This window comes from Lineus longissimus, chromosome 19 (assembly GCF_910592395.1).
Source record: "Lineus longissimus chromosome 19, tnLinLong1.2, whole genome shotgun sequence".
In the NCBI taxonomy this organism is placed as follows: domain Eukaryota; kingdom Metazoa; phylum Nemertea; class Pilidiophora; order Heteronemertea; family Lineidae; genus Lineus; species Lineus longissimus.
The window spans coordinates 8,026,568-8,043,143 of record NC_088326.1 but is presented as its reverse complement, the minus strand read 5'-3'; the positions used below and the strand labels follow the sequence as shown (position 1 = coordinate 8,043,143).

The 16,576-nt window shown below is 40.8% G+C and overlaps 2 protein-coding genes across 2 annotated transcripts; one reads left to right on the top strand and one right to left on the bottom strand.

The window, feature by feature from the left end:
* Window positions 1–1,619: 1,619 nt before the first annotated feature.
* LOC135503461 (uncharacterized) lies at window positions 1,620–4,571 on the top strand. The gene has a single exon (XM_064797036.1). It carries the CDS (start codon window positions 1,620–1,622, stop codon window positions 4,569–4,571), a length of 2,952 nt encoding a protein of 983 aa, XP_064653106.1.
* Window positions 4,572–14,296: 9,725 nt separating this feature from the next.
* LOC135503460 (alpha-latrotoxin-Lp1a-like) lies at window positions 14,297–16,184 on the bottom strand. Its single transcript, XM_064797035.1, has 3 exons — window positions 16,028–16,184; window positions 15,596–15,874; window positions 14,297–14,577 (listed from the first exon to the last, which is right to left on the bottom strand). Exons 1-3 carry the CDS (start codon window positions 16,182–16,184, stop codon window positions 14,297–14,299), a joined length of 717 nt encoding a protein of 238 aa, XP_064653105.1.
* Window positions 16,185–16,576: the final 392 nt, after the last annotated feature.

The window sequence follows — 16,576 nt, the reverse complement described above, 5'->3', positions numbered from 1 at the left end:
AGTTTCTTCCAAACTGATCAATAACCCAATCTGTTCAATATTGGGTAAACTGTGTTAATTACAGAACATTTCATAGTCATTTCACTTGAAATGGTCGAGAGCAGGTTACCTCCACAGCCAGGCACCACCAAGTGAAAACAGCAGTCTATGTGTCCCTGGCCTCATACAATTGAATACTTGGATAAATAAAACTTTGAATCTGTTCAATATTGGGTAAACTGTGTTAATTACAGAACATTTCATAGTCATTTCACTTGAAATGGTCGAGAGCAGGTTACCTCCACAGCCAGGCACCATCAAGTTGAAAAAGCAGTCTATGTGTCCCTGGCCTTATACAATTGATTACTTGGATAAATAAAACTTTGAGTCTGTTCAATATTGGGTAAACTGTGTTAATAACAGAACATTTCATAGTCTTTTCTCTTGAAATGGTCGAGAGCAGGTTACCTCCACAGTCAGGCACCACCAGTTATAAAAGCAGTCTATGTGTCCCTGGCCTTATACAATTGATTACTTGGATAAATAAAACTTTGAGTCTGTTCAATATTGGGTAAACTGTGTTAATAACAGAACATTTCATAGTCTTTTCTCTTGAAATGGTCGAGAGCAGGTTACCTCCACAGCCAGGCACCACCAAGTGAAAAAAGCAGTGTATGTGTCCCTGGCCTTATACATTTGATTACTTGAACAAATAAAACTTTGAATCTGTTCAATATTGGGTAAACTGTGTTAATAACAGAACATTTCAGTCATTTCTCTTGAAATGGTCGAGAGCAGGTTACCTCCACAGCCAGGCACCACCAAGTGAAAAAAGCATTGTATGTGTCCCTGGCCTTTATATGCAATTGAATACTTGTACAAATAAAACTTTGAATCTGAAAAAAAGTCTTGATTAAAAAAGGCGTGCTTGTTGTCTACTGATGGGAGGCTTGGAGCACTCGGCAGGAACTCCTCGGCAGTCTCAGCTGATCTTGTTGCTTCTGGAAGCTGGTTCCAGGTTCGGACTGCTCGGTGACAAGTTGGTCTCTTGTGCTGCAGTATAGGCAATCAGCTTCCCGTATTTAAAAGTATGCAATCAAATCAGTATTGACCCCTTCTGTTCTGTCAGGATTACCTTTTTTGGAGACGCCCTGTGCTGTGCCTGTGGCCTGTATTTCATGATTTACGTTACAGTACATAGTATGACTGTCTATGTCTATGGGGCATCCACCTTACTACTATCACTATGCCATGATTGGGCACTGCCACTGCATTTCAGGCATTAGCTAAGCGAAATACGGATACGATATTAAGTTAATATTTTCCTCAACTTCAATGCGCCTGCGTTACCGGAAGTGATCAAAACGGAAACGGAATAGATCCAAACGGAGCATGCGCATCCGTGGCGCCTGGTCAGAGAGGTTCCTAGCTGTGGAGGTGGTGCCCAGCCAGAGAGGTAGACTGGCGAACCCTGATCAAAATTGGTGCCGAAATTTTAACTTGAACATAAAGGACTTTTAGATAAGTATATTGTAAACCATTTGAGTCACATTTTAAAACTGAAGATGCCGGATGAGGACAGTATAAAGAGATTGAAAAAGTCTAAATCGGCATGTAAAGGCTGGTGCACCCGAACCAAGATGGCGATTGACCAAACTTTGAGTGAGGTACCAGTAAACCTGTGCAGATTAAAGGAGGACATGAAAGAGTTTGAGCAGTTTTTAAGAAAAGTGGACAATATTCAAACAGAAATAGAGTGTGAATTAGATGAAAAAGAATTGGCAGCTGAGATCGATTCGCACGGTGCGTGGCGGGACGCAGTTAAGAAGTCGTACCGTACAGCACAGGAACTTTTAGAAGCACACGTGCATAAAAAGGAGCCGTTGAGTCCTAGTGTTGGTGCGAGTACAAAAGTAGTTAAAACTGTGAGTTCCTGTCAGGCAAAGCTACCTAAGTTGGAACTACCACGTTTCTCTGGAGTGCTGACAGAATGGCAGGCATTCTATGAAAAGTTTGTGACAATAGTACATGACAATAGAGACATTCCTGTCGTAACAAAATTCGCATACCTGACCTCTCTCCTAGAGGGGGAGGCGAAGTCAGTGGTGACAGGTCTGAGCATCACAAAAGATAACTATAGTGCTGCTATCGAGCTCCTGAGGGAGCGATTTGGCAATAGGGATCGACTGATATTTTCCCATATCCAAGCCTTGCTGAATGTTTCGCTACCGTCTCCGACTGTTCGAGGTTTGTGGTCCCTACAGGACACAATACAGACACATGTTAGAAATTTGGAGTCCCTCGGTGTCAATGGGGGAACGTATGGTCTGTTTCTCACGCCACTCATCTTGTCTAGACTGCCCAATGATATCAGAATGGAGTGGGCTCGAAATGGTGCTGGGAAAGAGAGCAACTTGATTGGTCTTTTGGAATTTCTTAAATTGGAAATTCAACGTCGTGAACGAGCAGAGACATTCAAAGACATGAATTTATCAGCACAACCGAGTGCATGTGCATCGCCTTCGTTGAGCAAGCAGATAGTTAAGCAACGAGTTCCTACTGCCTCAGCAATGTTCAGCAGTGGGGAGAATTCGAATAGTGACAGTAACAACTGTGTGTTTTGTTCCAAAAAACATCCGTCTGATAAATGCTGGGATGTGAAGAAAATATCGCTTAGTGAACGCCACAAGTTGATCAAGGACAGTGGAGCTTGTTTTCGCTGCCTTTTGAGAGGTCACCTGGCAAAAGGTTGCATGGCCAGATGTAGGGCTTGCAAAGGCAGGCACAATGAACTTATGTGTGATCCGAGTAGGAGAGCTGCTCAGAAGAATCCCTCCAATTCAGGTCAGTCTGGGGCTGCAGATCGGAACTCCATGAAACCGGTCACATCGCATGTAGGTGTGTCCTGTTCTACCGAGGGGGTTTTGACTGTACCCCAGGTTGCCCGCGTCCTCGTTAAAGGCGAGAGGGGTTCAGCTGAAGCAACTGTAATGTTCGACTCTGGGTCTGATACCTCATGTGTTTGTTCTGATTTTGTGGAGAAAATCGGTCCTAAGTGGGTGACTGCCAAAAACATGTCCTTTGCAGCCTTTGGTGCAAGTTCTTCATCAGCCAGTAAGGTACATAATGTACACAGCCTGGATATGCAGGCAAATGACGGTGTCACAAGATCACTTAATGTTGTCAAAGTGAAAGCGATTAGTCCACCTATGGAACGACCAAGGGTACCAAACCACTTATTGAAATCACTTGGTCATCTGAACATAGCAGATGACTACGACACGGATAAAAAAGTCACAGTTGACATCTTGATTGGCCTTGACATGTATTGGAAATTTGTTAAACAGGGTTTCATACAGGTCACCACTGGTCTTGTAGCTCAAGACACCATCTTTGGGTGGGTATTGTCTGGGTCTTACTCAAATGGTCTGAGTGAGACACCAAGCCAGTCAACTGCTATAGTCAGTCATGTTAGTGTTAGTCATAATTTACTGAATTTGTCAGATATTCCAGACGCGACGCTCTCCAAGTTTTGGGACCTAGAGTCCATTGGTATGACCGATAACGGAGAGTCGAGTCTTGGAACAGATATGATAATCATGAAACAATTCACTGAAACGGTTGAGTTCAAAGATGATAGGTATGTAGTTAGACTTCCATGGAAAGAAGGTGCTAAGCCATCGCTGTTGAATAATAGAAATTTGGCAGAAGGCCGGTTACAAAGTTTAAACTGTAAACTCTCTAAGAACCCAGTGTTAAGGGGTCGGTATGATGAAGCCTTGGTCGAACTAGAGACTCTTGGAATCGTTCAGGAAGTACCTCAGACAGAAATTGTACCAAATGATGAGCGCCCCGTATTTTATCTACCCCATTTCCCAGTCATAAAAGAGTCAAAGTTGACTACCAAAATTCGACCTGTGTTTGACGCCTCAGCTAAGGGGGCTAACGGAGTGTCACTGAATGATTGCATTGAGTCAGGACCCAACTTGTTGCCAGGTCTATTAGACATTCTAATCAGATTCAGACGATGGCGGGTGGCGATGACCAGTGACATCACCAAAGCTTTCCTACAGATTGCCGTCAACAAGGAAGATCAGGATGTCCATCGCTTCATGTGGACAAAAGATGGGAAAGATAGGGTGATGAAATTCTTGCGTGTCCCATTTGGCAATACAGCCAGTCCATTTCTCTTAAATGCCACCATCCGCCACCATCTGTCTCAGTACTCTGATTCTGAAACCTCTACTGCTGTCGAGGAACTGAAGGAAAATTTGTATGTTGATGATTGGATCACTGGGGCTGATTATGAAGATGAGACTTGTGAGTTGTTTCGTAATGGTCAAAAGATTCTAAAAGAAGGTAGTCTGTCATTGGCAAAGTGCAACTCTAACAATGAGGTAATCAAATACATGTTCATACACGAGTTTGATTCTCACTCTGGTACTGTATCAACAAAGATACTTGGGCTGAAGTGGTTGAAAACAGAAGACTGTTTTGCATTTGATGGAGTTGACATCCCTACACAGATTGTCACAACCAAAAGAGTTGTTTTGAGCTTCATAGCGAGGTTGTTTGACCCGTTTGGTTTCTAGTCACCCTACATCATGTATCTCAAAAATTTGTTGCAAGAAATATGGTTGTTGAAACTGGATTGGGATGACAATGTTCCAGCCCCACTTCATGATAGGTTTATGAGATGGGTGCAAGGTTTGACTGAGGTACAACAGTGGAGAATTCCAAGACGCTACGGCTTGTCATTGTGGTCAAATTTGACTGGAGTTGAGGTTCATGGGTTTGGTGATGCCTCAGAACAAGGTTACGGAGCTGTGGTATACCTGCGCATTCCCTGTTCAGATGGCAGCTATGAGGTTTCACTAGTCACATCCAGGGTTAGAGTTACACCAGTAAAAAAGGTTTCACTCCCAAGATTAGAATTGCTTGGTGCTCTGTTGTGTGCTCGTGTGGTCAGCTTCGTGCTGAAAGCCTTGAAACTTCCATCTGACACAATGTGTAGGTATTGGACAGACTCTACTGTAGCTCTAGGTTGGATTAAAGGTAAACATTCTCGTTGGAAAACTTTCGTTGCTAACCGAGTTCTTGAAATTCAAGAACTGACAGATGTTGAACAGTGGTCTCACTGCCCTGGTAGAGGGAACCCAGCAGATATCATGACTAGAGGTGTTCTTGCAGGAGAATTGGTCTCCTCCAAACAGTGGTTGTCGGGACCTAGTTGGCTAGCTGGATCATTAGTACTGGGCAAAGACAAAGTGATGTTTGATCAGGTAGAGCGGTTCCTTCAGCCAGAAACTGTGGCCATTGTAAATGTAGCTAGAGTGTGGTTGCCAGAAGATGTTCTCAAAGTTGAGAGATGGGGTACACTTGAGAAAGCAATTAGAATCACAGCTTGGGTCGTGAGAGTACTCCAAAACATGGATAAAACAAAGCAACATGTCTCTGGAAAATTGTCCTTACAAGAGTATGCAACGGCAAAACAGATTTTGTTGAAACACGTGCAGAGTGTGGCATATAGTGCTGAGATTGAAGCCCTGAAACAGGGAAAGTCTGTAGGAAAATCATCACCATTGTTAAAGTTAAATCCAGCCATTGGAAAAGATGGGTTAGTAAGGATTGGTGGTAGGTTAGAAAACTCTCAGCTGACATATGCTGAAAAACATCCAGTCATCGTGCCCAAGGGCAGGTTTGCCACACTTCTTATCAGGTCTGAACATTTCAGGGCAAAACATGCGGGTGTAGAGGCCATGATTACGACCATCAGAGACAACTACTGGGTTATAGGACTCAGACATTTGGCCAAAGCGGTCAAAAGATCTTGTGTTAGGTGTCAAAGAGTAGATGCATTAGCTTGCAACCAAGTTGCTGCCCCTTTACCAGAATTGAGGGTACATGAAGCCCCTGTTTTCTCAGTGACGGGCCTAGATTTTGCTGGGCCGGTGTATTGTGTAGACTTTCCAGGTCACAAGTTTTACATACTGTTATTTACATGTGGAGTGGTTAGAGCGATACATCTTGAGTTGACAGCATCATTAAGTCGTGATGACTGTGTGTTAGCTTTGAGAAGATTCATGTCTCGACGTGGATGTCCCACTATCCTCTACTCAGACAATGCTAAAACTTTCAAAGCCACTGAAAAAATGTTAGCCAAGTTATCAGGTTCCAGTGGTATCAAGTGGAAGTACATTGTTCCGCGTTCTCCCTGGTGGGGAGGATGGTGGGAACGTCTCGTCCAATCTGTAAAAAAGGCATTGAAGAAAACAGTTGGTAACCGATGTATAACCAGGACAGAACTAGAAACCAGTCTATGTGAGATTGAGGCATGTATCAATGACAGACCTCTGACTTTCGTGGGTGATCAAGTAGATGGTATCAGACCTCTGACTCCATCTCATTTTCTGTTGGGCAAACACACTAGCTACCAAACTGCTGTGTCTGAGGATGAAAGGGTCATCTCTCAGGAAATTCTCACTGAAAGTCAATTGATACGTCAGAGACAAATTGACCTGTTTTGGTCAGTTTGGTCCAAAGATTATGTGCGCAATCTCCCACCGACTGTCAACAAACATCAGGCAAAAGGTAGTTTAGACATAGGTCATATGGTTCTGATTAAGGAAGACAACACCCCTAGGATGCAGTGGCCTATTGGAGTGGTCACTAAACTCTTCCCAGGAAGAGATGGTTTGGTCAGAAGTGTTGAGTTGAAAACCAAAGGTGGTACTGTTGTGAGGTCAGTACAGAGACTGCATGATCTTGAAGTGCATGTACAGGCTGAACAAGATGGAGACAGTAAAAACATTACCCCATTAGCGGTAGTTCAAAAAAGACTGCTCCATCAGTTCATTCTACTACAGGTCAGGGTAAGGCAGGGAAAACTGACACAGCAACTGGTGCACAGAGCACTCATAATACCAGTAACCAACTAAAAGACAAGGCTGTGAAGACACGTCTGGGGAGAGTGATCAAACCCAAAAAGAGATTGGATGTGTAGACATGGGTGATTTACTCTAAAGATGTGTCTATGAGATCCGTTATAATCCACATGTACTGTGATAAAAGAACTATTTGTGTCGCTGTGTGATAAACTTTCATGACTGTGAATTGGGCTTCAGGTTAAATGTGTGATGAAATTTGTTAGTCTGAGTAATCGGTACAAAATACAAAAAAAGTTTACACTGTGTTTGTTCAAATTGGTTTACACTGTTTGTGAATTTTAGTTGTCTGTAAGTATGTTATCTGTAGGTAATGTTGATGTCATATGTTGGTGTGTATAAAATCTGGAAAAAGTTGTTTAAAACAGTATGAAGATTTAAGTACACTGCAATGTTTTAAAGAAATAGTAGTTCCATTGTAGTATAAGATATTGGGCGTTTGTCTCTCAGACAACCATAGAAGTATAATTGTGTGTAAAATTAGGAAATGTAAAAAAAAAAAGTACACTATCTTTGATTGATGAACAGAAGAAACATGTAGACTTCATCAAATATGTTAAAAGGTATGTGTTACCGAAGTAAATAAGTCCATGTGTAATGGCACAAGATGTATAAGTGAAACAAGCATAGCTCTCCCAACAGTTGTAAGGACAGAATCAAAAGAATAAGTGAAGTAAGATGTACTGGATAAGTCCGGATTGACATTGCATTTGACAATGACAAATCAGAAGTTAAGCTAAGTTCAGTAATTCAGAAATTTTTTGAGTTAAAGTTAAGTGTTTAGTTTAGTTGTTTAAGTGTTTAAATGTTAATTAGTAATGTCCGTCAATACTGAAATTTATATTATCCTTGCAAAGAGTGCCATAAATGTATATTAAGCAAAGATGAAAGTATTGGATCCTCCAATGGGGGAGAATGTTGTAGACTTTAGTGTGGTTCTTATTTCGGAACAAACTATAGCTGACTTGATTGGTGCTGCCACCTATACTAAGTTTGTAACTTGTAGTATACATGCTTGCTTATGTGTAGTATACATGCTTGCTTATGTGTAGTATGAATAAATAAAGTGACTCCGCAAAAGGAACCCATGTTGTCCAGTCTTTGAATTCGCTCCGACAATATCAAGCTGGAGTCCGCAAAACAAACACATACATATTCTGTTGGTGCTATCGCACATACTAATAGGTACTTCGGGTCAACCCCTGACAAGACCAACCAGATAACCGGACGCAATTGGTGTTGAATGGCACATTATCACTAAAATAGTGTGCTTATATGACAAAAATTCAACACAATATTTAACATTATAGTATGTAGCACCCGAGGGAAATCTTTCTAGACTCGACCCATAATAACATACTTATTTACAGCATTTCCATTATAGTGCACATCTTATACAAGAACATCTGAGTCGGTCAACTTTCACATATTTACAACAGATGTATCGAATACAAAAATTCTGAGTTGGTCAACTTGATCCACAGTAACATATTTACAGCATTTAAATACTTGATAGCTGCATCTTATACTAAATATATATTGTTCATCAACTCGATCATCAAAAACATATTAATAGCATTTAAACTATAGTTACATCTAATCCAAAAATATCTGAGTCGGTCAATTTTAGCATATTTACAGCATTTACATAACAGTTGCATAGAATACAAAAATATCTGAGATGGTCAACTCGATCCACAGTAACATATTTACAGCATTTACATTATAGTTGCATTTTATCTAAACTATAGTTACATCTAATACAAAAATATCTGAGTCGGTCAACTCGATCCACAGTAATATATTTACAGCATTTACATTATAGTTGCATTTTATCTAAACTATAGTTACATCTAATACAAAAATATCTTAGTCGGTCAACTCGATCAACAATAACTTGTTTACAACATACATTGCTTACATACAGCAGTGTGTACTTTGACTCCAAGGCACATTTATATCCGAGATTTCAAGAGTATAGAGGAGTCAAATCTATCACATCTGGGACACTTTGATGTAACACCCAAATAACGGAGAAGTCGAATAAAGTCATATTGATATAACACCAAGATATTGGAGGAGTCGATAAAACCTCAGACTTCACAGTCACATTTATATCCGAGATTTCAAGAGTATAGAGGAGTCAAATCTATCACATCTGGGACACTTTGATGTAACACCCAAATAACGGAGAAGTCGAATAAAGTCATATTGATATAACACCAAGATATTGGAGGAGTCGATAAAACCTCAGACTTCACAGTCACATTTATATCCGAGATTTCAAGAGTATAGAGGAGTCAAATCTATCACATCTGGGACACTTTGATGTAACACCCAAATAACGGAGAAGTCGAATAAAGTCATATTGATATAACACCAAGATATTGGAGGAGTCGATAAAACCTCAGACTTCACAGTCACTTTGACACCAAGATATTGGAAGAGGAAAATCTAAGCCTTCACAGTCACATTGATATAACACCAAGATATTGGAGGAGTCAAATTTCATGCTTCACGGTCACATTGATATAACACCAAGATATTTGACGAGGAAAATCTCAGCATTCACAGTCACATTGATATAACACCAAGATATTGGAGGAGTCAAATCTCAGACTTCCGTGTGATTGTCCATCTGACATCTAACTATCCAGTGATTCATGGTTTTACGAACATAGACGACCACTTCCTCATGGATCATCGCATTGGCATGTGCTTGTCTTTCTAACACGTCGAGCACGGAGTCTGTCTCCTTCATCTGAATACTCTTTAACCTCTAATGCGAAGTCTATCTCTTCCTTATTAGACTGGCAGTTCCTTAATCTTTTCGTTACTGCAGGTATGTGCCAGTCCAGTACTGAGCAAAATTAAGGGATTTTTGGAGCTTTTTTTCTCAAGCCTGGTGCTCCATTAACTGATGAGTCAAAGACAAACAAATGGTTGCAACTAATAAGCAATTAACTCAACCTTAATTTCTAATTACGAAAATATGCAAATTTATGCAAATTAGGTCACGTGACATAATTAACATAATTTTGTGACTATTTCTAGTGATTTTTTTCAAACAAAACCTCCCATAGGGCACTTACCATTAGGTAACTGGTCAAAAACATGCATGATATTGATTGCCATGGTTGTTGTGCATGTTTCAGAGCCAAAACAAATTTAAAAATAGCAAAGTATTATTTTGGAGGGATTTTAGTAAAAAATTCACAAAATTCACAAATTTTGACAAAGTGTAAAATAATTACTATAATGCAATTTTCTTGTGCATCTAAGCTGTATTCTGAATATATTTGATTGATAGAAAACGTAAACATATTACCCCTAGGACTCCCACCCCTTACCCCACCCCCAAAAATGATTTTTTTCCGAAAAAGTAAAATTGTTCCCAGTAAACCAAAGGTATCTCCAAACAGGCTATTGTCATGTGAAACGCATCCAGGCTCATTATACAGCCTATGCAGCTGATAAATTACTAAAGACTACCCCAGGACCCCCCCCCCCCCCCAAACACACACGCAAGCTCAGTTTTGCCCTTTTTTCAATCAGAAGACCCCTCAAAATCGGCCGAGCCCCTACGGAAAGCTACAAAACGATTTTTCATGACTTCAGTTCCAAATGGTATTCACAGATGGCAGCACTATATATTTAAAAAAATCAATGCTTTACTGCATCTACCGCTTTGCGACCTACCAGTACACTGCGACGGGGTGTCGATCAACCGCTCCGCGGTTGGCCAGTCATGAAATTAATTCATCTTTGTTTGCTTGCTTTCTCTTTTCTATAATCTGGTGAAGGTTTTCTAGGATATAGAAATGTAGGACTGCTTCCTTTGGCTTCGATGTTACGAATCCATCTTCTGACCCTGGATACTCTGATTCCTCTGATTCCTCTGATTCCCCCTGATTCTTCAAATTCCCTTGATTGAAAGCGCGGCATCCACCAAATGTTATTTGATTCAGCTCTCCATTTGCTCAAATTATGTTCATAGATACGCATATCCTCATCGTAGGCCTACCTTGCATGTGCTGTTTTTGCCATTTCGATTGCCTTAGATTCTTCTTCAGAGTCCGTCTCCATCTCTGATGAGTAATCCCTCTCGTACAGCGCCCTGACAAACCTTGTCATCATCCTGGTTACTACGAGACTCTCTTCTGCACTCAACTTGGATCCAGCCAGAACGTTCACGTTGGGGTCAAAGAACATCGGAAGAATCCCTCTCTCGAGGCATGTCTCCAACTGTTCATACAACATCAGTACCATTTTCCCCAGTGACATTTTCGACTTGATGAATAGCAGAACTAGATGCAGAAACACTGATTTTAATGGATAGCTTGTAACAAACTCACTTGCTGCCTGGACCTCCCCTTTTTCATTCTTGATTTTGAACCTGCACACCTCAGGTTTTCTTAAACACTTAGCTGTTATATATACGTTTTTTATTCGCAATTCTAAAATACCTTGGTACCGTAAAGTCAACTTTTAAATGGAAAATGCATAAGCCTCGTTCTGAGAGTGGAGTGTTTTGGACACGCAACCAAGATGCTCTACCAAAGTTCCCTCGGGTTGCACTAAAATGTGGAAACCATGCACACAGCTCACTTCAGAAGTTTGAGGCTCTCAAAACACTGCTTCAAACACAAATCAGCCAAGGAAGCATCAACCACCCTAAGTTTTTTAATGAGCACTACACATATTTGCTGAGAAAACGCTCCAAATAGCCCATTTGCGCGGATTTTAGCATCACTTGAGCGAGCCGATGCGGACTTCCTATGCGCGCTGCCGTAACATAATGTAAACAACGGCGCTACCGGCGCTCCGGGCAGCGAATTTTTTTTCTGCAGGATACTTCTGCCACAGTGTACATCTGACAGCCAATCACAATTGGCGCGATCTTTGACGTCACACTGTTTATTTATGCATGATAATGCAAATACAATGGACGATACCGAGTCGCATGCCGAGTGCCACTTCAACTGTGAATGTGACAATAGTTCATTGTCTGACCCCAATTATGCTCAACTCAAGGTTTGTGTCGTAGTGTTTAGGAATGAATTGCACAGATTTATTGTAAAGTTGATGATATTATGCGTACAAAAGAGGCATCAGCTGATCTGATCGCTACATTGCAGTGCATGCATTGATTTGTGAAATTTTGAGGGGCAGTGACACTGACTGTGTTGCCAATGTTGATAATTATTAAAGGGACAGTGTATCCGATGTCTCGCGATTTGTGAAATTTTAAGGGGCAGTGACACTGACAGTGTTGCCAATGTTGATAATTATTAAAGGGACAGTGTATCCGATGTCTGCTGTTGAAGGTATCAGGCCTATTTTGGTAGTTTGAACATTGTTGAAGGGCCATTGTATAAAACACATTTTGACAAGCAAACAAAATAAATTGAATGGTGGCGCCACCTATGCATATACAGCAGAACTAGTTACACGGTTGACAGATAAACATTTAACCTCGGCTATTTTGCCGAGCACAGTGCGCCTTTAACAGACAAGTCCAATAAATACAGTCCACTCGACAATGAAAATACATGTTAAGATACTGCAAATAAATATATTTTAGCTAATATACTCCTCTAACCATTTGCTAACTTGTTCTTTCCAAGATTATCAGAACACGTGGCATTGTGGACATTATTGCGCCATGTGGAAAGATGATGTCAACAAAGACACGTGCTTGCCTTGAATTCTGATTGGCTGTCAGATGTACACTATGGCAGAAGTATCCTGCAGAAAAAAATTTCGCCTCCGGGCAGCGAAATTTTTTTCTGCAGGATACTTCTGCCACAGTGTACATCTGACAGCCAATCACAATTGGCGCGATCTTTGACGTCACACTGTTTATTTATGCATGATAATGCAAATACAATGGACGATACCGAGTCGCATGCCGAGTGCCACTTCAACTGTGAATGTGACAATAGTTCATTGTCTGACCCCAATTATGCTCAACTCAAGGTTTGTGTCGTAGTGTTTAGGAATGAATTGCACAGATTCATTGTAAAATTGATGATATTATGCGTACAAAAGAGGCATCAGCTGATCTGATCGCTACATTGCAGTGCATGCATTGATTTGTGAAATTTTAAGGGGTAGTGACACTGACAGTGTTGCCAATGTTGATAATCATTAAAGGGACAGTGTATCCGATGTCTCGCGATTTGTGAAATTTTAAGGGGCAGTGACACTGACAGTGTTGCCAATGTTGATAATTATTAAAGGGACAGTGTATCCGATGTCTGCTGTTTGTTGAAGGTATCAGGCCTATTTTGGTAGTTTGAACATTGTTGAAGGGCCATTGTATAAAACACATTTTGACAAGCAAACAAAATAAATTGAATGGTGGCGCCACCTATGCATATACAGCAGAACTAGTTACACGGTTGACAGATAAACATTCAACCTCGGCTATTTTGCCGAGCACAGTGCGCCTTTAACAGACAAGTCCAATAAATACAGTCCACTCGACATTGACGACAATGAAAATACATGTTAAGATACTGCAAATAAATATATTTTAGCTAATATACTCCTCCAACCATTTGCTAACTTGTTCTTTCCAAGATTATCAGAACACGTGGCATTGTTGACATTATTGCGCCATGTGGAAAGATGATGTCAACAAAGACACGTGCTTGCCTTGAATTCTGATTGGCTGTCAGATGTACACTATGGCAGAAGTATCCTGCAGAAAAAAATTTCGCCTCCGGGCAGGCGATGGATGGAATTTGCCAAATTCGCACATATTCAAGTTATTTTCGTGGCCTATCTTTTTAATTTTGAGGTATTTTAGAATAGAAATTGAACCCTCGGCTTCGGACCTTGGTTGAGTTACCAAGACACTCTCGGGTGGAGCTAAAATTTCGTCCAAACCCTCGCCTATCGGCTCGGGTTTTGGACTGTATTTTAGCTCCACCCTCGAGTGTCTTGGTAACTCAACCAAGGTCCTCCGCCTCGGGTTCAATTCCTTAAATCTAACATGTCTAAGGCCTTTAAGTGTTCTACTTCTAGAGTTGGGTACGAAACCCGTCCAAGCTGATTAGCGTCATCGTATCTGAAATGGGTTGACAGCACACTGTTCTCGTGTGGTATCTTTGGCACAATGTAACATTCCCTCCGTTTCATATCAGATTCTTTCATCACCCATGTTGATCTTGTCTTAGAAGCACTTATGTAATTCTCAATTGCTGGGACGAAATCAATGGACACAGGTAAGTCGTTGAACATACCATCACTATACAACCAGGTCCACGTTGTGCAAGTCTTACGGTCAGGATGTCGCTGTGGAGGTAGCGGCATCTCAAATTTCCTACGCTTCCATATTACTACCCTTCGTGTTGTCGTGCCCTCGATTAAGCATTTAACCAATACGTCATCAGCTTCTGCCACAACCACATTCCGTACGACCCGATGATATTGAGTCGCTTTACCTCCTTCTCGTCCCTCTCCATCTTCCCATATCCTTCCTGTTCAATGCAACTGGATTTGACATGGAACAACTTGATGATGAAGTCCAACTCATCTGGGAGTCCATTCTTTGTGCCTTCAAAAGAACTACCAACACCGATGACTTCAACAGAATCACTCTCGGGTATTGCACTACGAATTATCTCTTCCACTTGTTTCTTAACATCTGCAATGAATACATTCATATCATGTCCCTTGATTGCATTCACTGATCCTAAGTATTCTTGTTTTGATATTTCTGATTCACGAAGACATTTTGAACTATCCGGGTGGAATGAGTCATATTCTTTCAGCCTGAATTCCTCAATCCCTAATGTTTTTCCATCGAGTAATCTTAATATCAAACTGTTTCCCTCACAACCACACAAATACTGTTTTGGCGTTTTCTCATTTGAATCCACAGTGTTTAATTTAGACTTTTCAAGCGTCTCGAGTAAATCACGCACTAGAGCCTCGTTTCGATACAAAACAGCATAATGGAGACAATTCCTTCCAAATTTGTCGACCTGATAAGGGTCTAAACCTTCACTAATAAAGAGTTTCACAAGCCCACAGTGTCCATAGATTGAGGCAATGTGCAGAACCTATTTTTTTGTATTATCCAAAACATGCAACTCATGACCAGCACGGAGGAGGTCAGTGGCGGCCTCTATATTCCCTATTTCACTGTCATAATAAAGAGGGGTTTTTCCCAATTAGTCCTTTAAATTCACATGGATTCCTGCGAAAGCTAATAAGCATTTCATATGTACATGGCACCCAAGATGCACCGCAAGATGGAGAATTGTCCTGCCGTAATTCCCTACCGCGTTACAATTAATTTCATCAGATATCACAAACTTCAACGATGTTGGGGCCGATTCTATGAGCACGAGATGCATTAAAGATAGTTCACCAAGATCATTGACATCTATCTTCGCACCACCATTGAAAAGTTCTCGTATAGTTTCTGTATGCCCATTTAATGCCGCAAGAAGGACAGGTTTTAATCCTTGGTCAATTTTTAGATTTGGGTCGGCCTTGCATTCTAGCAGCTTCTGAACAATTAGGATGTTCCCTTTCAATGATGCCAAATGAAGATACGTGTTTTTGTTATAATCCGATATTGACGTCAGTATTATCAGCTTCAATCAATACCTTTGCAATATCAATGCGATCCTTTTCATTTAACACTAAATGCAAACCTGTCTGATTGTCCATATACTTGACATTGACATCAGCTTTAGCTTCCATCAATGTCTTGGCAATGTCTATGCGACCATTCCTTGATGATAAATGCAAGGCAGTATTATCATAGATATCCTTGATATTGACATCAGCTTTAGCTGCGATCAATGCCTTCACAATATCAATGTGACCATTCCTTGATGATAAATGCAAGGCAGTAACATCATCTACATTCTTGACATTGACATCAGCTTTAGCTTCAATCAATGCCTTGGACATGTCAATGTAACCTTTCTCTGATGATAAAAGCAAGGCAGTATCATGATCTCTTTTTTTGATACCGACATTAGCTATAGCTCTAATCAGTGCTTTGTGACCTTTCCATGATGAAAAGTGAGAAGGCTCTCTACGACGAAAGCAGTCATTTTTTCTCATATTTACATTTGCACCTCTCTCTAACTTCTCCTTCACCAACTCAGTATTGCCTCTTCTGACAGCCTTCAAAAGTTCTTTATCCCGTCTGGACAGCTTCTTCCCAGTGTCGGATTGCTCCTTCTGGATTTTTCTTCCGTCCTTGTATTTTAGTTTTGATTGATTCTTCTCCATGTTGATGATCAATAATCTGCAGAGGTTTAAGATTGATGTCGCTGATGAATAAGAAGATGTTGTGATATTACATGTACATTTGACCTTCATGTTCATGTGCCTTTTTATTTTCAGTTTTTCTGTGAACTCAGAGTCTATCATATCTTTTAAAGACTCTGGTTAACTGCTGTTCACGAAACTGATTGCCGTGGAGAAACAAATCAAATTTAGAATTTTTTTGACGACGCTGTCAAAACGTTCGACTAAATGTACGGGGAAATTGCAATCACGGAAGGATGTATCCGCGTATATTTCGAGTTTACATTCTGTTATTCATTAGCCGGCGCAAATTTATGAGTCCGCACAGAATGCTGGAGCTTTCTTTTTGTTATGCAGACAACTGTTAGACCAAT